Source organism: Onthophagus taurus, chromosome 7, assembly GCF_036711975.1.
Source record: "Onthophagus taurus isolate NC chromosome 7, IU_Otau_3.0, whole genome shotgun sequence".
Taxonomy (NCBI): Eukaryota; Metazoa; Arthropoda; class Insecta; order Coleoptera; family Scarabaeidae; genus Onthophagus; species Onthophagus taurus.
The window spans coordinates 23,494,151-23,517,487 of record NC_091972.1 but is presented as its reverse complement, the minus strand read 5'-3'; the positions used below and the strand labels follow the sequence as shown (position 1 = coordinate 23,517,487).

The window sequence follows — 23,337 nt, the reverse complement described above, 5'->3', positions numbered from 1 at the left end:
TCGCTGAGACACCTGTATATCCAAATGCAAACCAGGCGTATTTAAAAACATTAATAACTCTTGGGGAAGACAACTGGTTATGCGTTAAGGATTGCAATTTTAAAATATTATCTCGCTGATGCAAATTGACATCGTACTGGTAGAGAATAACTTGATCAGAAAATCTTCGGTTTTAACCCCTAAAACCCCTTTTAAATAATAAAAATTAAAAAAAAAAACTAAACTAACAGTGTAGAATACAATTTGTGATATTTAACCATTTTTTTTCAGTTGCCTTTTAACTCATTATTAATAAATATTTATATAATTATCCTAACTTTTGTGTTATTAAATAGAATAAGGATAAAAAAGCTTTTTCTGTAGGAATATGAAAGTTATTAGCGAAAATATATTTTCTACCCCAAACTTCTACCCCTTGTAAGTTTTTACAATAGTACTACCTAACATATAAAAAAATCATCGTGGTAAATTGCACCAAAATCGACAAACAATTTTCGCAAAAAAAAATAATTTCTGGGGTGGTTAGGGTAGTTAACCCCAGCCACCCCTTAATGTCGTATGGGGTTTATTTTACTGCGTAAATCTTAATTTACATCTAATTAAAGGTTTTCTTCAAAATATTGTTCTAAAGTGTAACAGTTTATCACATTATTCTTAAGGAAAGGGGTTATCTATCATACAACGTAACTTTGCAGGGGATGGTCAGAGGCAAATAAGAAAAAACACGTCATTAATATTTTTAAACGTACTATAAGGGTACACAATATCGCCAAAATCGACAGGGTAGTTTTTAAAATATTCAAAAAAACTAGGGGTAGTTTACCCCCTGAAGCCCTCAGATATATGTGTGATATATCAATGGAAAGCTCTTTGAAAATGAATATCACTTTACGCTTACCACATTTCGATAGCTATTTTCGTTTTCAGCCTATAAGCGAATATGATATATTTCGCCACGAATTCCAACCCTTATAACTCGCCCCAGAGGCTTTATTAGCACGTATAAAAAAATACGTAAACCTTATTTTTGGCCATACTATTGCTGTACCAAATTTCAACAAAATCGGTGAGGAACAGTTCTGATACTTCCCTTGTGAGAATATAATGCTGTTGAAGTGGGATCGATTAGAAACCACGAACAGCCCGATACTTGCTTATGTTTGAAGAAAATCGATTTTTCCGGAATATAAGAAATGGTTAGGAAAATTTTCTTTTTGATTCTGAAGCAAGGAGCGACCAGGAAAATAATTCTGTTGAAATGGCATCGATCAGAAACCCCGAACAGGCCGACATTTGCTTATGTTTGAAGAAAATCGATTTTTCCGGAATATAAGAAATGGTTAGGAAAATTTTCTTTTTGATTCTGAAGCAAGAAGCGACCAAGAATATAATACCGTTGAAATGGGATTGATTAGAAACCACGAACACGCCGACATTTGCTTATGTTTGAAGAAAATCGATTTTTCCGGAATATAAGAAATGGTTAGGAAAATTTTCTTTTTGATTCTGAAGCAAGGAGCGACCAGGAAAATAATTCTGTTGAAATGGCATCGATCAGAAACCCCGAACAGGCCGACATTTGCTTATGTTTGAAGAAAATCGATTTTTCCGGAATATAAGAAATGGTTAGGAAAATTTTCTTTTTGATTCTGAAGCAAGAAGCGACCAAGAATATAATACCGTTGAAATGGGATTGATTAGAAACCACGAACACGCCGACATTTGCTTATGTTTGAAGAAAATCGATTTTTCCGGAATATAAGAAATGGTTAGGAAAATTTTCTTTTTAATTCTGAAGCAAGAAGCGACCGGGAAAATAATGCTGTTGAAATGGGATCGATCAGAAACCCCGAACAGGCCGACATTTGCTTATGTTTGAAGAAAATCGATTTTTCCGGAATATAAGAAATGGTTAGGAAAATTTTCTTTTTGATTCTGAAGCAAGAAGCGACCAAGAATATAATACCGTTGAAATGGGATTGATTAGAAACCACGAACACGCCGACATTTGCTTATGTTTGAAGAAAATCGATTTTTCCGGAATATAAGAAATGGTTAGGAAAATTTTCTTTTTAATTCTGAAGCAAGAAGCGACCGGGAAAATAATGCTGTTGAAATGGGATCGATCAGAAACCCCGAACAGGCCGACATTTACTTATGTTTGAAGAAAATCGATTTTTCCGGAATATAAGAAATGGTTAAAAAAATTTTCTTTTTGATTCTGAAGCAAGAAGCGACCAAGAATATAATGCCGTTGAAATGGGATTGATTAGAAACCACGAACAGGCCGACATTTGCTTATGTTTGAAGAAAATCGATTTTTCCGGAATATAAGAAATGGTTAGGAAAATTTTCTTTTTAATTCTGAAGCAAGAAGCGACCGGGAAAATAATGCTGTTGAAATGGGATCGATCAGAAACCCCGAACAGGCCGACATTTACTTATGTTTGAAGAAAATCGATTTTTCCGGAATGTAAGAAATGGTTAGGAAAATTTTCTTTTTGATTCTGAAGCAAGAAGCGACTGACAATATAATGCCGTTGAAGTGGGATCGATTAGAAACCACGAACAGGCCGACATTTGCTTATGTTTGAAGAAAATCGATTGTTCCGGAATATAAGAAATGGTTAGGAAAATTTTCTTTTTAATTCTGAAGCAAGAAGCGACCGGGAAAATAATGCTGTTGAAATGGGATCGATCAGAAACCCCGAACAGGCCGACATTTGCTTATGTTTGAAGAAAATCGATTTTTCCGGAATATAAGAAATGGTTAGGAAAATTTTCTTTTTAATTCTGAAGCAAGAAGCGACCGGGAAAATAATGCTGTTGAAATGGGATCGATCAGAAACCCCGAACAGGCCGACATTTGCTTATGTTTGAAGAAAATCGATTTTTCCGGAATATAAGAAATGGTTAGGAAAATTTTCTTTTTGATTCTGAAGCAAGAAGCGACCAAGAATATAATGCCGTTGAAATGGGATTGATTAGAAACCACGAACAGGCCGACATTTACTTATGTTTGAAGAAAATCGATTTTTCCGGAATATAAGAAATGGTTAGGAAAATTTTCTTTTTAATTCTGAAGCAAGAAGCGACCGGGAAAATAATGCTGTTGAAATGGGATCGATCAGAAACCCCGAACAGGCCGACATTTACTTATGTTTGAAGAAAATCGATTTTTCCGGAATATAAGAAATGGTTAAAAAAATTTTCTTTTTGATTCTGAAGCAAGAAGCGACCAAGAATATAATGCCGTTGAAATGGGATTGATTAGAAACCACGAACAGGCCGACATTTGCTTATGTTTGAAGAAAATCGATTTTTCCGGAATATAAGAAATGGTTAGGAAAATTTTCTTTTTAATTCTGAAGCAAGAAGCGACCGGGAAAATAATGCTGTTGAAATGGGATCGATCAGAAACCCCGAACAGGCCGACATTTACTTATGTTTGAAGAAAATCGATTTTTCCGGAATGTAAGAAATGGTTAGGAAAATTTTCTTTTTGATTCTGAAGCAAGAAGCGACTGACAATATAATGCCGTTGAAGTGGGATCGATTAGAAACCACGAACAGGCCGACATTTGCTTATGTTTGAAGAAAATCGATTGTTCCGGAATATAAGAAATGGTTAGGAAAATTTTCTTTTTAATTCTGAAGCAAGAAGCGACCGGGAAAATAATGCTGTTGAAATGGGATCGATCAGAAACCCCGAACAGGCCGACATTTGCTTATGTTTGAAGAAAATCGATTTTTCCGGAATATAAGAAATGGTTAGGAAAATTTTCTTTTTAATTCTGAAGCAAGAAGCGACCGGGAAAATAATGCTGTTGAAATGGGATCGATCAGAAACCCCGAACAGGCCGACATTTGCTTATGTTTGAAGAAAATCGATTTTTCCGGAATATAAGAAATGGTTAGGAAAATTTTCTTTTTGATTCTGAAGCAAGAAGCGACCAAGAATATAATGCCGTTGAAATGGGATTGATTAGAAACCACGAACAGGCCGACATTTACTTATGTTTGAAGAAAATCGATTTTTCCGGAATGTAAGAAATGGTTAGGAAAATTTTCTTTTTGATTCTGAAGCAAGAAGCGACTGACAATATAATGCCGTTGAAATGGGATCGATCAGAAACCCCGAACAGGTCGACATTTGCTTATGTTTAAAGAAAATCGATTTTTCCGGAATATAAGAAATGGTTAGGAAAATTTCGTCGCCGGGCGTGCAATACCTCCAATGTGACATACCTTCCTAAATCTAGGTTTTGACACTAAAAGACGCATTGGAGATTGCCGCATCTTCTGGCGATATCTCTAATGTTCCGCAGTCCACTAACATGGTATTCAAAACAACTTTTTCAATCGCCAATGTGACGCATGCCCAAATACTATGACAGAAATATACCCAATGTGCAATTAAGCAACATTGGTGTTATTTACCAGGCGTTCAATACTTTCGATGTGTGTTCTTTAGTACATTGGATTTATATTTTCGCAAGACTGAATGCACATCGGTTGTATTTCCTAACCTCTAAATTCAATTCTACGGCGGTTAAACAGTTTATTTACAACGTTTGTTTGCCAATTTCCTTAAAATTCGAAAGCTAAATTAGTGCTTGAAGTGAATTTAGAATCGAAGAAGCCGTTATAAAGGTATGTATCATTTTTTATAATAAATAGTTTATTTTTGTGTTATAAGACGATTTGTGAAAATATAGACCCATTAGCAGAAGTAAACAAAAAGGGGTAAATACTTTTACTCTCAAGAATTCTCGCTGGTAGAATAAGGAGTGGTTTTTCATGCAGAGTATCCTGTGTATAAATATTTTTAGCCAAATTTTATGCTTGAATGTAGTATTTTATTTCCAGGAAAAATGTCTTCAAGGACACGAAAAATAATGAACCTGCTGCAGATGAATAACAGTGCCAAAAGGAACTGTTTATGTCGACCAGATCCACCAAAAATAGTTACTGGAAATTATGTAGTTAGCTCCGATGGGACGCTTGATAGAGTGAATGATGATATGTCGCAGAAAAGTGAAGATGCAGTTCCACAACCACAATCATTGGAATACACCAATCTGATAGAAGAAAAAAAGAAGAGAATTCAACTAGAAACGTGTAATGACAGTATTTACGTAGAGGAGCCAGGTAATAATGATAGATACCTGCACACGAATGACACGGTCCTGGAAAAATCGAATGAGGTAGAAACTGCAGATAGGCATTCAACTTTTGGTCTGGGTGAAAATCCAAAGTCCACATTTTGTGCTCATTCACGTTCCAGAGGAGATGGAGAACACAGGAAGAGACACTGATTTTGGATCTGTCGAAGATCCTTGTATCATAGAAAACAACGAAGAAACAGAGGATGAAGTCCGTGTAAAGTTCGAGAACGTCAAAGAGGCAGTAGAGGGCAAAGAAGAACAAAAACAATCGGAAGATCCTTATTCTGATTCTAGAGGAGGTACAGAGATGGGTAAAAAATATAAACAAATAAAAAATGCAGAAAACGATTCTGATTTTGAACCAGAAAATAGTGATGAGGAAGGCGAAATCATTTTAAAGAAAAGGACACATTTGAAGCGAGGAGACAAGCTAGAAACAAAATTAAAAAGAGTTCGAGGTAAAGGTTATGAAGGTTACAGAAGAAATAAAGAAAAACATATAACACGTACTCCAAGGGAAGCTAGACATCTAAAGGCAAGATGCAATCACAACACAATAGAAATGGAAAAAATAACAAAAAAATCTTTTTTGTGAGCTTCACTTACCGATGAGGACAGACAAGATATTTTTCGAAGACTATAGAAGCTAGATACTTGGAATGAAAAAAAACTATTTATCCGAAATCTCGTTGTCACCAGACCAATTCGCAGACGAAGAAAAGACATAAAAAATAAGGATGGTGATTTCAAGAAAAATGAAGGTCATGACTATTTTCTTACGAAGCGAAATGGGGAAAGACTCAAAGTTTGTCACAAGATGTTTTTACATACTTTAAGTTTGGGTGAAGACTGCTTGAAGAGATGGCTAAACGAAAGCAGGTCGGTCTCTGAGTCATCTACAGATGATACTATAAGTCACTCTGAAGTTTCGATGAATAATAACAAAAAAGAAACTCGTCAAGGTATACAGCAACAGAAATTAAGCCGCACTGTTGTTGAGTGGTTTAGTTTGATACCAAAAGTACCGTCACACTATTGTAGAGCATCTTCATCTAGACATTATGTTGACAATGCTTTTGTTTCAAAACAAAATATGTATAAAATATACAAGACTCGGTGTACAGAAAATGAAAAAGAAGTAACGCACCTTAAATCATTTAAATGTATTTTGAGGGATGAAAAAATTTCTATCCACAAACCTCGCAAAGATCAATGTGATACTTGTGTTGGTTATAAATGTGGAAATGTTTCTGAAGTCGAATATAATCTTCACCGTGGAAAAGAAAAAGCTGGTAGAGAAGAAAAAGCAGCTCTGAAGGCTAGTGCAAGTGATGAAAACTTTGTTGTCACCATGGACCTTCAGAGTGTTTTGACAAGCCCAAAACTCCTAGCTTCAGTAAGCTACTATAAGCTGAAGCTACAACTACACAATTTTACCATTTATTCGTTAAACGACAAAAGGGTTGCGCTATATGTATGGCACGAAGCCAATGGCGGAGTTTCATCGAATGAATTCACGTCCTGTGTAATTGATTACTTGCTGTCCAAGCTGGAGGACCAGAACAAAATTAGATCATTTGTTCTGATTTCGGACGGATGCAACTATCAAAACCGCAATAAGGTCTTGGCAAGTGCTCTTAATGACTTTGCCGTTGAAAAAAAAGTAACAATTCACCAGCTTTTCTTAGAAAAGGGACATACCATGATGGAAGCTGATTCTGTCCATTCAGCATTAGAACATTACTTCCATCCTCGTATCAACTCGCCGACTGACTACGTGGCAAGAATGCGGCTGGCTCGACCAAATCTTCCATACGAGATAAAAGTTCTAGATCACACTTTCTTTAAAAAATATGAAATGCCTTCTAATTTTCCGTCCATTAGGCCAGGAAAGCGTGTGGGAGATCCCGTTGTAGTCGATGTTCGTCAAATAAAATATTTACCTGATGGTAAAGTTTTATACACCTTGGACTACTCTAAAAATTGGCAAGAATTACCTCATCGAAGATGTCCTCAAGAAACTGCTTCTTACACTATGCCGCTTTATAAAAGACAACTGCCAATATCTGACGACAAATACAACCACTTGCAAGACTTAAAGGGAGTTATAGAAAAAGATCATCATCCATTTTACGATGCATTGCCGCACGAACATAAAAAGAAGAAAACTAAAAACTAAAGTTTTTCTTTCAGTTGAATAATTAAGTTGATTTTCTTTTGAAGCGTTTTGATAAATTTCTATGCATAAATAAATAATATAATAATAAATAAATTTTTGAGTAGACAGGGCTTTTATTTGTTTTGCACAAATATATTATTTCTAAATCCTAAAATAGGTACAATGAAACCGTAAAGTGGTAAATACCAACAATGTGATATTTTAAAATGTAGCAATACCCCCAATGTGACTTGCATAAGCGAATTTTTGGAGAAAAAAGGTGTTCCGATTGTTTTTGTGTGATCTGTTACATTCAAAATGTATATAAATCAGCGTCAATACAATTTTTTATGATATTTTTCCGAATCTCCTTCAATTATATAGTTTTTTCGTTCTCCTGTAAAATTTGTAATTATTCACATTAGAGGTATTGCACGCCCGGCGACGATTTTCTTTTTGATTCTGAAGCAAGAAGCGACTGAGAATATAATGCCGTTGAAATGGGATCGATTAGAAACCACGAACAGGCCGACATTTGCTTATGTTTGAAAGAAAATCGATTTATCCGGAATATAAGAAATGGTTAGGAAAATTTTCTTTTCCAATTTGAAACAAGAGGCGACCATTAATACGATGACGTTGAAATTAGATCGATTAAATACCCCAATCACGCATTATTTTCAGTTTAAAATCTATGGCTATCTTCACACGCGTTTAAATCTAATATTTATAACTAATAACAATTAAAATTCAAACCAAGTAAGTTTTAATAATATTTTACTAACACATATATCACACATTTGCTAAATAAATTCTTAATTATGATACGAAAAAATTAATTACAAATTCTAATATCTACTGAATATTAATCAACAGATCTTCTTATTTTATAATTTACATATTAAAACTTTGAATATTGATATAGAGTGTGTTGAAACAACAAAGACAAATGAATAATTGCATAAACAAATAAACAAGGATATTGTATGATATATTTTACTAATCACTCCACTCTTTGCTCTGATGTACTGCTTGTTGATTCTCGTCCGAGAGAATTACAAGATGCTTCGCAAGAATTCTCGCATATCAATCTTTGGCGCTCCCTATACATGGACACCCTCATATTTTCCATTTGATGATAACGGCATAATTTGAGGAGAGCAAATACGCTTAAACCAACCCACATTGCAAAAGAGCCCCAAACACCAAACTAAAAAAAAAAATGATAACAAATATTAATTTATCAGGATTAATTTTTTTACTTGAGCAGTTCCAAGTTGTACATAAAAACCATCTGTTACTATCCCATCTTTATCATCAATTTTTTGACCCGCAGCTGCTTCACAACTAAAGATAAGAAAACAAATAAATAACAAATAACACAGTTAAACTACTTTAATTAATACGCTTCATTTTACTTACGATGGAAATCTTTCAACCATAACATCGCACCATGACATAAATCCCAATGTAATCATTATAGCTGCTATTATTGTCATTGCTGCTAACCAAATGCTAACAACAACATCAATGAAAGCTGAAAAAAAGCTGCTATCGGTGCCTTTTATTAAAAACCAAGCCATTCTAAAATAAATTAAACATGAACATATTTATTCTTGGGTTTTTAGATTAGTTACCTATAAATTTGTGTTGCTGATATCAAAAATAACATAACACCAACAAATATTGTATAGTTACAATATCCTTGCGAAGCCCAATCTACACTTAATTGACCATCTGTTTCTTGCCAACAACCAGTGGAAAAAAGCAAGCAATGACCTCTAAAAATAAAAAAAAATATTTTAGATGTCTTAAAACTTATTGTTAATAATTATTTACCTAAATTGGTCTTGATGCAAACTCATAGGAATAACAATGCATAACGATACTATTAAAGCTATAATATAGCCTGTTAGTTGGCTTAAAAGGAGTACATTGTTTAACCCCATCCTGATAAACGCTATATATCCCTTAAAATCGTCGTAAAATATTTCAAAAACATAATAAACGATTCAGCTTATAGTTTTGACAGTTCTATGTCACTATTCGAGGTTAATTGTTAGTTTCTATTTGACAAAGATGTGTTTTAGCGACATCTCGTTGGTGATATAGCAACGTGACTTAGGTTGATAAAGTAGAAACTTGTAATTTTGTTTATTGCTACATAATTTTTAAGTTTAAAAAAGAAAAGTGTTTAAGTTTAAAAAGAAAGTCTACATTTTTCTTTACGTAGGATGAAAGGTAATAGTGCTTAGATATATTATTCTGGAGCAACTAAACATTAAAGAAGAAATGTTACATTTTCTACAAACATTTTTATTCCAGTTCCTGTAATTACTGAAGTACACTCAGTTCCAAAAAAAGTGACGCACTTGATTTTTGACCTAATTTTAATATCTTATATTTTTTAAACCAGTGGGCCGATTTTTATTATTTTTAAAATAATAAAAAAAAAAAATAATAAAAATCGGCCCACTGGTTTAAAAAATATAAGATATTAAAATTAGGTCAAAAATCAAGTGCGTCACTTCTTTTGGAACTGAGTGTAATATACACTCAGGTGCAAAACATGCTCCTTGATGCGGCACTCGACGTTGCGTCCAGTTTGGCCAACATAAACCTTTCCACAACTACACTATAGTCGGTAGACTCCCGCGCCTTTTAATGGAGTTAGTTTGTCCTTGGCTATCGGGAGTGTGTTCCGAATTTTGCTGACCGTGCCGTACCGCACTACGATGTCGTTCTTCTTGAGATGCTTAGCAATTCGTTCCGTTACACCTGAAACATAGGGAAGACAGATATATCCAAGTGGTTTTGTACTTACCGTGTCCTCTTTCCGCTTTCGCTGCTTGATGGCCTGGTTGATGTCCCTTGAAGTGTATCCATTCTTCTGCAGCACGCCTCGTAGAAAGTGTTGCTCCTTCTTCAAGTTCTCTCCTTCATATAGTCTCGCTGCTCGCTGAAATAATGTACGGATCACGGACCTCTTCCGTTGGGGATGATGATGTGAACATGCCTGTAAATACCTGTTGGTATGGGTCTTCTTTCGATATACACCAAGTTCTATATCTCCATTTGTCGTCCTGGTGACCAACACATCTAGGAAAGGTAGTTTTTTGGCAGTTTCTGTTTCCATGGTGAACTTAATCATAGCATGTTGAGAGTTCAAGTGATCCAAGAACTCTTGGAGCCGTTTTTGACCATGTTGCCATAGTTTTGGTTTCCATTGGCTCTTCTTCAAAGCGTCCTCTTCGATTAATTCCATGTAGAAATTAGCTATAACTGGCGATAGTGGAGATCCCATGGCTGCCCCTTCGAACTGCTCGTAAAATTCTCCTTTCCAGCTGAAATACGTCGACGATAAGCAATATTCTACCAGATCTGGCACGTATTCTGGTAAACCCTCCGGAATGAGTTTTCGGAGAAGACCCTCTACAGCATCCTTAACTGGTACCCTAGTAAAAAGAGTTCCACATCGAAACTTACCAACATATCCCCAGCATCCAGCTTTACACCTTTTACCGATTCCACAAAATGTGTAGAATCCCTGACATACGATTCCGTGTTACCTGTAAAGGGAGACAGAATCTATGCAAGATGTTTGGCCAGCTGGTATGTTGGAGAGTTGATGGCGCTGACGATAGGGTGGAGGCGGACGTCTGGTTTGTGAATCTTCGGTAGTCCGTAGATTCTTGGTGGTACCGGCGCCTGCACAAACAAACCTTTTTGCTGTTCTGCTGGAATTCCTGTGGATTTTATCAGTTCCTTCATTTTTCTTACGATTTTGTCTGTGGGGTCCTTCTTGATCTTCCTGTAGGTGGCTGGGTCCAGTAGGTTCATCATTTTGTCGTCGTATTCTTTCCTGTCCATAACAACGGTGGCATTCCCCTTGTCTGCTGGTAACACGACGATTTCTGACTTTTCTTTAATAGATCGGAATGCCTTTTTTTCACCAACTGTCAACTTGGATTTCGGTGGTTTAGCTGACTTCAATCTATTTGAGCTAATATTTGGTAAAGTTTGAAATGTGATAACTTTTTTATTTTTCGTTCAAAATGTCGAATTTTATGTTCAATATCCAGCCTTTTGTTAAATGCTGGTCATTTAGTCGGTATACAGGGTTAATTGAAACGTCGTTCTAGGACCCTAATTTCAAAACAGCTGTGGAATAATTTAGTGTATAAATTGTTTCAAAATATAATTTTTGTTAAGAACCATTCGTTCCCTACATTTTGTATTTTGGTTCATGTCTCTAAGTGCAATCGTTCATTTTTAAGAGCGAAATGAATTTCTCACTAACAATTTACTTAAGAGCCCACTTTACCAGGTCGGTCAGTTTCTGAGGGGCGCAGACGACGGACGTTCGGAAGCAACGAGGCGGAGTTTATTTTCTACTAGGCCCGACCCTTTATAGATAAAAAAAACATCGTGTTTATTTTATTACGATTCTTTTTCTCGTCGATGTTGTTAATGAAGAAATTAAACGACTTCTTCTAAATATTATTATTTATTAACACTTTTTCTTAATTACGAATCACAATCAATCTTTTTATTGACTTTCCAATTTATTTATTATTTTAGTTATTTAGCCCACTTTTTTACTACGTTTGTTTTTTTTAAGTATTTTGGTTCACAACAATTTACATTACGCAAATATCAGTTTTTTAATGCTTTTTTTCGATATGAATAGAATATTAATTTTTTAATAGAGAAATTAGAGAAAGAAGTTGAGAACATCTAAGATTATGGGTTTATAATTCAACTGAATGTAAGGCAAAAATCAATTTCAAATGCAATAAATAATTTTGCGACGCATAAAACATTTATATCATTTTGAAACGAAAATAACATTTATAACTTCATTTTATATTAAAATAGATATATTTGCAATACAGGAATGTGAAAAGTTCGGTACAACATTTATAAATTATATCTTTGTTGTATTATTATGCGTTCGTTTGATATACAGGTGTCTCAGAGTAACCGTGTAAGTAATTTTATTTGAAAACAGGTAGTTACAAAAATTAAACAAAAAATAGCTGAATAAATGTGGTTCCTTTATGAATATTATTACTTTTCATTCGAACTTTTTTAATATTTCTGTTTAAAAAAATGGACTGCATGGTCTGCATCACCTTGTATAAGTAAATGAAATAATATGTAATACCTAATTAATAATAATATTAAATAATGATTGAAGTATACAAAATATGGCTAATAGTGTAATAAATAAAACAGCCCTGACTAGAAAAATCTTTAGGAAATTTTAATTTGCCATCGTTGAATAGATGTAAGCTCTTGAAATTCGCTGAACACTTCACCTCGACGATGGCATTTTCGTTTTTTATTGTTTCATTTGGACTTGCAACTAAGAATCCATACATCCTACGGATGAATAGAACTCAAGAGTTTGCTGGCAAGTTATATTTACTTTCAAATTTTTTTAATGCAAGTCATTCATAGTCTTGGCCATGTTTAGTGTTATTATTTCTAGCAAATTTCGAGTACAAGATTGATTTAACTTTATTTAAGCAAGACGTGTCATTTCTCATCCTACATACATCACCAAATCTCGATGCAGTTAGGCACAGATACCTTTCTTGGATCCATATCTGATTGGTACTTTAGCTTCTGGTAAGAATTTGTATTTTATTTCTGTTAATGCATCCATCTTGCAAGTTTCCAATAAATTCTTCTTTCTTTTATATTCTTCGTGTGAAATGTCACTCATAAATTATAACCGAATTGCTATCATTACCCTGATCGGCTTTCGCTACCTACCTGAATTACCCTGTATACACGAGTATTTTATTTTATTGTATACAATTATTTTATAGCAGTACCACTCCGGATGATGCATCGTAATTGATGTTGTTCGAGCGTTTAGCGTTTACAGTCTTTATTCAGTCTTTATTTACTTCTCCTGAAGCTGTAACTAAATTAATTCTTCTTTACCTGCGTTCTTCATAGACTGCTATGCCATGTCACTTACGGGTTCTTGATATTTTTGGAATGTTTTTGTTAACATAAATAGTATATCCACACATAACAATAATTCTTCAGCCTGTGTATATCCGGTACCGACAGATAACAGAAACAACAGCAGAGTTTATCTCAATAGACTTTTTGCTTTCTTCAGTGTAAAGCTTCTTTTTTATCCCGCACATAAAACATAAAAGAAATGAGCTGCTAAGCCCTTCTTTTGACTCATTAATAAATTTAATGCGAGTTTTGTTGCAGTTGAATGGATTATTCTCCACCATCAGTATTTGGTTCTGCATCATTTGTATTATTTAACTTATGGTATCGCTTCAAATAATGTATCGTTTTAATTTTTACTGTGATGGTTTATTCTTTTTAAATAAGTCCTTTTTATGTGTATCACAGTTTATACAATAAAATTAATAAAATTTAACTTACCTTTCGGAATGAATACATTTTTCAATTGAATCTCGGACTATAAAATATGAAATTTTAGATTTTATAAAAATTTATATCGTAAATTATTACCGTCTATTACTCCTTTTTCGAGAACATCTTCAAATGCTAAGGGGTAGTTTTTTAGATGAACATACTTACCCATTGTTTATAAAAACTTTACACAAACTAAATTAAACTAACACTATAGTACACAATAAAATAACAACTATTGACTATAAATTCAAAAATTTTGTTAAATTACATAATCATTAGTAGAAAATCACGGAAAATAAAGTTCAAAACGTACTTTTGGAAATGATTATTTTCTCTACCACATTAAAAAGTAATAGATAAAACAAGGAGCTTCGATGAAGAGAGTCGATGTCAGCGCCGCTCAGTCGGCAGGAGGCGGGACTAACGCGGTGGTAATACTTCGTGGGAATCTTGACGGAAAATATTCATTTTTACGCTACCTTTTTGCAATTTTAGCAAATTACAAACTATTCCTTTATAACTAAAAATTTTGAAAAAATTTATTTGAAAAATATTACTATTTTCAAGTATACTATCATGCAAGCTAAAAAAGAACGACCAAATTGTATAATATTGAGGAAAAAAACCCCTTTTTTTGGAAAACTTTAAAAATTTTCACCATGCGTTATGTAGAATTGTTAGAAGAAGCTATGTACAAAATTTCATCCAAATATTTTCATAAATAATGTATGTTTTTTGTAATTTGCCGAGCTGTATGGTAAAGTAGCCTCTTAAGGTACGTTACTTTTTAATAAGGTGGCCTTGTTCATTGTTATTCTAATGACAGTTTGATAGCATCAGTTTGTGCTACAACTAATGAAAAGAAAAAAGGTAAGATCGTAATTCAATTCTAACCTAAAACGTAACCCTATGTACCACTTTTTTACAAGATATTTATCTTAATATTTTATGTTTCGACCTCTAACTCTTATCACAGCTTCCATACGTCGATTCATGCTGTCGATAACATTACAAATGGAGTGCTGCGTAATGTTTTGCCATTCTTCTTGAAGAACTATTCGCAGTTCATGTACAGAAGCTGGAGCTACTTTGCGGTCACTCATCCGCCTACCAAGCATATCCTACACATGCTCGATGGGATTTAGATTGGGCGAACACGCTGGCCAGTTCATTTTATTAATACCCACTTCATTGAGGTATTGTGTAACACACATGGCTGTATGAGGCCGTGCATCCTGCATTAGGATTATATAAAACTCACTAAAGGATTGCACGTAATTAACCAATATTTCCTCGATATATCGGTGGGCAGTTAATGATACATCGATGATGACCAAATCAGTGCAGGCTTCCCGTTTTATTCCTGCCCACACCTAGGGTTACCAACTCTCCTCTATTTCAGAGGAGTTTCCTCTGTTTAACAGGCTATCTCCTCCCTTCTCTAATATTCTTCAATCCTCTTCTATTTCTCTATTTAAAAAAATATATATGCAACACGTAAACCAAAAAAAAAACCTATGAGCTGAAGTCTATCATTAAGCGGTGGTTACCGAAACTCTCCATCAGAGGGCGTCTGGTGCTTTGAATGGGACTATCTGGTGTTAACTTCACTCTTTACTGTTTTTAACTACTTATTGTGGTTTGAATGCATTTGTGCATATATTAAATTTAATATAAAGTATAATAAGATCAAGATGAGTGACGAAGTAAAAGAAAATCATAAAAATATATACGAGAACCAGAAGATTAAAGCTCCACCCACTAAGAAGCTGAAGTATAAATCTACTTATCGAAAAGAGTGGTCTAATACATACAGATGGTTAAAACCTTCTAAAATTAATGATGAATATGCTCAGTGTACTTTATGTACTAAAGATTTTTCTATTAAAAATCAAGGATTAACTTCCGTAAGTAACTAAGCGTATAAGAAGTAAATTAACCTATACAAATATGTGTTGTATAACACAATACATTATACATACAATAATAATTAAATATTCATATGTTTAAGTAAAACAGCATGAATTGACGAAAATACATATCATACAATCAAAACTGCCACTTTTGATTGAAATAACAATTTAATAACAACTTCCTGCACACCAAACCATACACCAGAAGAAAACAATGTGGCTACAATAATAACATAAAATCATAACATAAAACACAATTTGTCATATAATAGTTTTGACTGTGGCATAAAAGTGCTCAAGCATATTTTTAGTAATTGTAATGAGAAAAGTTTAACAAATAAGCTGTATTTAGGTCGTACCAAGTCTGAAGCAATTATAGTTAAAGTTCTTGGCCCAAATGCTAAAAAAATAGTTCTTGATGATTTACAAAATAAATGTTATTGTGTGCAAATTGATGCCCTCAATGTAAAAAACAGGAAATTTTTTGTAATAGCTGTACAATATTTTAAAGATGGCTATGGGGTCGTTAATAAGATGCTTGACTTTATAGAAAATCCTGACGAAAGTGTATTAGTTATGCATCGCATATTTAATAATTGTTTAGAATCTAATAATTTATCAATCGCCTTTGTTAGTGCTTTCAGTGCAGATAATTGTAATGCCAATTTTGGGGAACATAATTCTCTGTTTTGACACAAAAAAAAAATATATAGGTAACCCTATTGCGGGTGCTTACGGCTAATTCAGTGAAGACGGGTGTGAGTTAATAAAACAGTGATGTAAAAAAAAATATAATACGAATTAAATTTATTAAATGTTGAGCGCCAGAAATTTTTGAGAGAAATTTCAAACTCCAAAACAATGCAAAATACCTTTTAAAATCAATAACAAAAAAAAATAACTCTGGTCCGCATAAGCTTATGTTTCCCCTCACAACAACATTAAGAAAATGCATAAAAAAAATTTAAATAATATCTCGAACAAAATAAAGAAAACAAAACAAAAAAATATTTACTAACTTGAATTATTGAAATCAAAATCAATTAATACACCTAATCAAATAAATGATATACTTCGAAGAAAGAGAAAAAAAATCATTAAACTATTCAACTCAGATGTTGAACTCAATAAACAAATAAGGTAAGTATAATCACGATAATACCGAAATAAAGAATTCAAGAAGAATCTTGGAAAAATTGAAGAATAGACATGTCGCTTAAAAATCGATGATTTTTTTTTACCGACGTAAAAATGCCTAAAAAACACGTTAAAAATAAAAAGAAAGTGCGGAAAAGTGAAGAACTTACCGAAAAATGAGTTTGAAATTTCGATGTGACGTCACAATTTGTGACGTCACGAACCATGCTTACGACGTATTTTTCACAACACAATGGTTAAAATTGGGCCGATAAATAATTTGTTCCATATCCACGTGCACAACACGAATAATGTAAGTAAAAATAAATCATTTTCTCAAATTTAATGAAAGAATTAACAACTTTTTAGTCTTATAACGCATATTTTCGGGTGAAACATCTTTGGTTCTTCACGCATAACAACTAAAACGTGCTAAAACGCGTTTATTAACCATCTGCCTGCTCGTGTGTTTACCCTGCCCCTACTCCGAACCCGACCCGACATTTCGGGATTTCGCAGTTGTTTAAATGTTAATTAACCTAACTCAAAATCAAATTTCTACACAAAATTCGGAAATAAATCAGTAATTTAGGTAGATCCGAATGTAACGCTTTTTTTTTCAACAAGACCATACCAATATTTGACCCACACCCTTCTCCATATCTAATCCGACATTTGGGAAATTCTCACTAATTTAAACGTAAATTAATCTAATTCAAAATCTAATTTCTACACAAAATTCGGAAATAAATCAGTAATTTAGGTAGATCCGAATGTAACGCTTTTTTTTCAACAAGACCATACCAATATTTGACCCACACCCTTCTCCATACCTAATCCTCACGAGCAGGTATATCACTCGAAAATACTATAATACTAACAAGTTGTTAATTCTATCATTAAATTTGAGAAAATGATTTATTTTTACTTACATTATTCGTGTTGTGCACGTGGATATGGAACAAATTATTTATCGGACCAATTTTAACCATTGTGTTGTGAAAAATACGTCGTAAGGAAGGTTCGTGACGTCACAAAACGTGACGTCACATCGAAATTTCAAACTTATTTTTCGGTAGGTTTTTCACTTTTCCGCACTTTTTTTTTATTTTTAACGGCTTATTTGAGCGATTTCGCACCGGTAAAAAAAAAATTGGCGATTTTTAAGCGACATGTCTATTCTTCAATTATACCCCTTTGGTTCAACTCTTCTTTTCAGAAAAATGCACCAATCGTCCACGCACAAACTGGTTTTCCGAGTTCGACGTCACGCCACATGTTTTCAAACAAAAATAAAATACAATTTTTCAATTTTACATCAAGCAATAAAATAAACGAATATAAACCATTGCGCTTTGAAAATCATTTAAAAACCCTCAAAAAAAAAATCAAAATCAACTCCAACCGTAACAACTCCCCTCCCCTTAGAAATTACGTAGTAATTTCAAATAGCTAATCTTTGTTATAATAGGGTTTCAAATCCTTCACATGCCAACAGCCTTTTGATATGCCGTCTTCCGTTTCTAGCTCATAAACATTTAATCCCTTCCTATTTTTGACAATATAAGGTCCACTGTATTTTTCAGACAATTTAGCACTAATATATCTTTGAGCATCTGATAACGGAAATTCTCTTTTCCAAATCTTCTCTCTAACAACAAAACTCATTGGCCTTCTCCGTAAATTGTAACGTTCTCTAGTTTTCTCCATACTTTTAATTAATCTCTCCTTTACCATACATTTCAAATCAGTCAATATCTTTCTTTTCTTATTTAGTTCATCTTTTCCTCTCTCAGATTCTTCCAAAATCACATGCTTTCTTCTTCTTTCTTTGTACTCGTCCCCCTCAATTACTATATCTCTTCCAAAAACTAATAAATTTGGAGTTGTTTGAATAACTTCATGTCAAGCCAAGATGGTGTACAAACCTTAGTTGTTGGTCGGTTTCCACAGATTCTTTTCGAAAGGTTATAACTTCCGCATAAGCGAATGGTGATGATGTTTACCAAAAATACTCAAAAACACACCACACTACACTGGGATAGAATAATCGCTCAATAAATTCCCTTTTTCTAAGGTAAGTAAGAACTTTTTACTCTAAACGAACGTCTTTCCCAAAACCTTTCGTTCAACTCTTCTTTTCAGAAAAATGCACCAATCGTCCACGCACAAACTGGTTTTCCGAGTTCGACGTCACGCCACATGTTTTCAAACAAAAATAAAATACAATTTTTCAATTTTACATCGAGCAATAAAATAAACGTATATAAACCATTGCGCTTTGAAAATCATTTAAAAACCCTCAAAAAAAAAAAAAATCAAAATCAACTCCAACCGTAACAGTTTTCTCATTTAAGGCAACAAAATAGCGATATATTTAAAGCTAACTGCTATGCTCACATTCTCCATAATTGTGTGAAGCATGCTTTAGATAAACTAGATTATGATGTTGAAAATTTAGTTCTTAAGATCTACGCTCGTTTCTCAGTATCTGCTAAAAGGAGAGAAACTTGAAAGAAATGTTTGAATTTTACAACGCTTCATATCAAGAAATACTACATTATGTCATCACCAGGTGGTTAAGTTTGTACCTTGCTGTACAAAGAATTTTAACATCGTGGCACCCTTTGCTCTTCTACTTCAGAAGCATGAGACATTGTCCCAATTAAATCAAAAAATTACTTTTTATAAAGGATGATACATATGAAGATACGCCACAAAATGAAATCCCAGAAATTTACTTGCTGTTTTGTGAAAATTTTCTTAAAATATTTTATGATGCTATTGTGACGTTAGAAAGTAATAAAATATCAGCTATCGATGTATACGATATTTTTAAGACATTAGACGATAAACTTTCTAATCGATTAGATCAAAATTACTTTGGATATCTTGTTACGCAAAAATTAAAACATTTAGACAGATGTCAGGCACAAAAATTTGAAAATAACTTTAAATTGGTCCTATACATTACATCAAGAAATGGTTCGACTTTAGTACTGATAATTTACTATATTTAATGTCACATTTAAAGCTAAATAGTCCAGTTAAATTTCAAGATATTGTTAATTTATTTGAAAAGCTACAAAACCCAAATCTCATTGTAAATATTGATCAAATCTTTGATGAAGTAGACATTTTAAACAAAATTTTAAATATACTTTTTCAAGATGATAATTTTAAAAATAGTAGTAGCTCGTGTAAATGGACTACTATTTTAAGTAAAATACAGGAACTGCCGAATATTTCATAAATTCTGTTATTTATTTTAAGTGTACCTGCAACTACTGCTTATGTGGAACGTATTTTTAGTATAATGGGACACAAATAGACTGAAACCAGAAATAAGTCTTGCATTGATTTAGTAAAATCGGAATTACTAATTACATTAAATTATGATTTGACATGTCAAGAGTTTTATGATTATATAAAATATGATAAATTATTATTAAAAAAAGTTCACTCTACGGACAAATATATAAATCTAACAGAATAATAATTAAATTTGAAAAATTTAATGCCCTCTATAATTTTTGAATTTTCTATATATTTTTTAAGAATCTCCTCTATAGTTACTTTTAAAAAATGGCAACCCTACCCACACCATTACTGAACCACCTCCATAGCTTAGAAGGGGGCTGAATGTGCATTCCGCAAACCTTTCCCCATTTCTTCTTCACACTCTTTTCCGCCCATTTGGAGAATGTAAGCAGAACCTGGATTCATCGGTAAAGAGAACATTGTTCCGTTGCCTCAAATCCGTAACTGTTCGGTGGTAAATTGTAGTCTAGCCACCCTGTGGCGCGGAAGCAATGGTCATACACACTTATTAAATTTAGAGAACATTTTTGCGTCAAACGATATATGCAAGTATATGCATGAACACAAAGTAAAAGAAATATTTTGATCAATTTTATATTTTGCGTAATTTGAAGTGAAAAATACCAAATATTCAAACGAAATAATTTCGCGGCTTTTCTGTGACGTAGGAACCACACTGCCTAAAACAAGTTAAATTGTCCGTTAGATAGCGCTTGCGGTGTGACATTGTCAAAACAAAACCATGGATGTAATAGAGTGTCTCTATTACATCCATGAACAAAACTTAATAAACATAACCTACAAACACTCTATCTCTTTTCAATACAACCTAAATGACGTTCGTCTCTTTCTCGCATTTGAGCGGGAGCAGGGGACGCAAAGGTGGATACGTACGTCATCAACGCGGGAATTTTAAAAGCCCAAATAGGTATATAAATTTTCAACAATTTTTTTAACAATGATTTTGTTCGAAAATATTCAAAAAAAAAATAACGGTAACTATATTTTTATACAAACTTTCAGAAAATATAATAAAAAAAAAATCGTGTATGACCCCATTTGGGTCCAACTGCTGGTCTGCAAGCTTTCAACGCAGATTCCTTTAGTCTTAGACGAATTGTCCACGCACTCACATTTGTACCTCGGACCTGTCGAAGCTCATTTTTCTTCTGTACTGACGTTAAATGACGAAAAACTATAACACGTATAAAACAGCAGTGGTTTTTCGTTTTCTACCGCTTCCTGCCCTTCTCCTATTTCTTCCAGTTTGTGTAAAACGTTCTACCACTCTTTTAATAGTGGAGCGATGAACATGAAGGATTCTTGCAACATATTCATAATTACGCCCATTTTCAACAAATCATGGTACTAATCTTCTGTACAAAAAATCACTGTCCAATTGTCAATAGAATAACAATGAGCAAAGCCACCTTATTAAAACGACTACTCTAGATCATGTTTCTTTACAGCGATGAACCACCTCGAGGTGGTTGATATAATAAATGGTATAAAATCGAAGAGAAGCGAAGACGTTTATGGTATGAACACAGCGTTAATCAAAATTGTAGCCGCAAGTGTATCAACACCTTTGGCTGAAATCTTTAATAAGTGTCTGGACGAAGGCATATTTCCCGACAAATTGAAGGTCGTAAAAGTAACACCAATATACAGGGTGTATCTGAATGACTGCAATAAACTTCAAAGGGTGATTCTTTAGTGAATTTTAAGGGTACTTTGATATATGAACCATGGGCGACTTCGGCTCCCCTAAGGAGCTACACCCTAAGGAATATGTTTAACTCATAATAGGGCACGTTTTGACCCTATTTGTACTTTCAACCTACCCTTCTAAACTACTAAACGTAACCACCCCCGTTCAATTTATGCATAGATTTTTTCTATGAAGATGATAAATACATTAAAAAAATTTGATTTAGATAGATGAAAATATTCTAAAACTTTTTTGCCCCTCTGATGTTCTTCGAAAATTTAATAATTTCTGAGAAAAAATTAATTAAGAAAACACTAACTGTTAAACATGCCAAGTTCGAAATGACTTCGAACCAGTTTCTGAAGACGGTTGCAACATGGCATCCGAAACGTCAAACCTTTTATCAAAAGACGCACGGCAAAATCCGAAAGTTTCTAGTGTTAGTTCTAGTTTTAGTTCTAATTTTAGTTTAATTCACACCGGCCGTGAAAGCCTTCGTACTTATGTGATTAGCTTTCTCAAAAAATATATCAAAAAATCAAATCCAAAGAAGAGGGATTCAAAATCTAAAATGGGGTTATTTTATATTGTGTGGGAGAAGTAAAACTAAAATAAATAAAATAAATGTAAAACGTGAAAAAACAGCAAAAAGTGACCACTTAAGTGATGAAGTAAAAAGATAAAAACACTTTAATAAACAGATGTTAACAGATTAAAAATGAAAACTTAAACCAAACGGACATGACATGATAACAAAACGATAAGACGATGACATATGAAGTTGGTGAAGAAAATACGGAAGACGGAGGACGAAGTATGCGCGATAAAATAAAACTGACATGCAAATCAGATAGCGGGAATATATAAAATTGCGTATAGAGTTGAATGTATAAAAATGTTGAAAATCAAAAGAATTTATAAATTTTGGAGAACGTTAGAAAGGGGTGTAAACTTTAAATCTAGTTGATCATTTAACAACGTATACTTATCATTTTTTGAATTTTTAGTTATTTCATATGCCTCCAAAAGGTCCATTTTGAAACCTTTATCAACCCTATGTAGTAATTTAATATTTTTAAAATCAATTTTATGCCCGGAACTGATTGAATGCTTATAAACATTGGATGTGGGTTTATATCCATGCTCACTTATTCTGTTACCCAACTTTCGTCCCGTTTGACCTATATACAGTGTGACCCGTTTGAAAGCGGAACACCCTCGTAAAATTTGTATTTATTATCCGATTTCGATAATTTTTTTTTTTAATTGTAGAGCGTAAAAAACAGTATCTTGGGACAAAGAGTGATATTTTTCTTAAAAAAAACAAGGCCTACTATTTCACTTTTTAAGTGCTAAAAATGAAGAAATCATATTAGGAAATTTTTTACAAAAAATCTGAGTACACCACTGCATTAAGCGCCTTTTGAAATGGGCATATACCAAATCTCATCAAAAATGGTTACAAATCAACACCGTTACAGATAATTGAAAAATACAATATTTTATGAATTTATT

General features: G+C 33.4%; 1 protein-coding gene and 2 long non-coding RNA genes across 3 annotated transcripts; 1 reads left to right on the top strand and 2 right to left on the bottom strand.

Moving 5' to 3' along the window:
* Window positions 1-8,086: 8,086 nt before the first annotated feature.
* On the bottom strand, window positions 8,087-9,393 carry LOC111425123 (transmembrane protein 179). Its single transcript, XM_023058904.2, has 5 exons — window positions 9,166-9,393; window positions 8,964-9,107; window positions 8,749-8,910; window positions 8,589-8,673; window positions 8,087-8,536 (listed from the first exon to the last, which is right to left on the bottom strand). The coding sequence occupies exons 1-5, from the start codon at window positions 9,273-9,275 to the stop codon at window positions 8,330-8,332; spliced, it is 708 nt and encodes a 235-aa protein (XP_022914672.1). The 5' UTR covers window positions 9,276-9,393; the 3' UTR covers window positions 8,087-8,329.
* A 3,478-nt stretch (window positions 9,394-12,871) lies between these two features.
* On the top strand, window positions 12,872-13,759 carry LOC139430411 (uncharacterized). Its single transcript, XR_011640902.1, has 2 exons — window positions 12,872-12,960; window positions 13,567-13,759. It is a non-coding gene; the product is annotated as an uncharacterized lncRNA (long non-coding RNA).
* Window positions 13,760-16,433: 2,674 nt separating this feature from the next.
* Window positions 16,434-18,777, bottom strand: LOC139430410 (uncharacterized). The gene is made up of 2 exons (XR_011640901.1): window positions 18,719-18,777; window positions 16,434-18,661 (listed from the first exon to the last, which is right to left on the bottom strand). It is a non-coding gene; the product is annotated as an uncharacterized lncRNA (long non-coding RNA).
* Window positions 18,778-23,337: the final 4,560 nt, after the last annotated feature.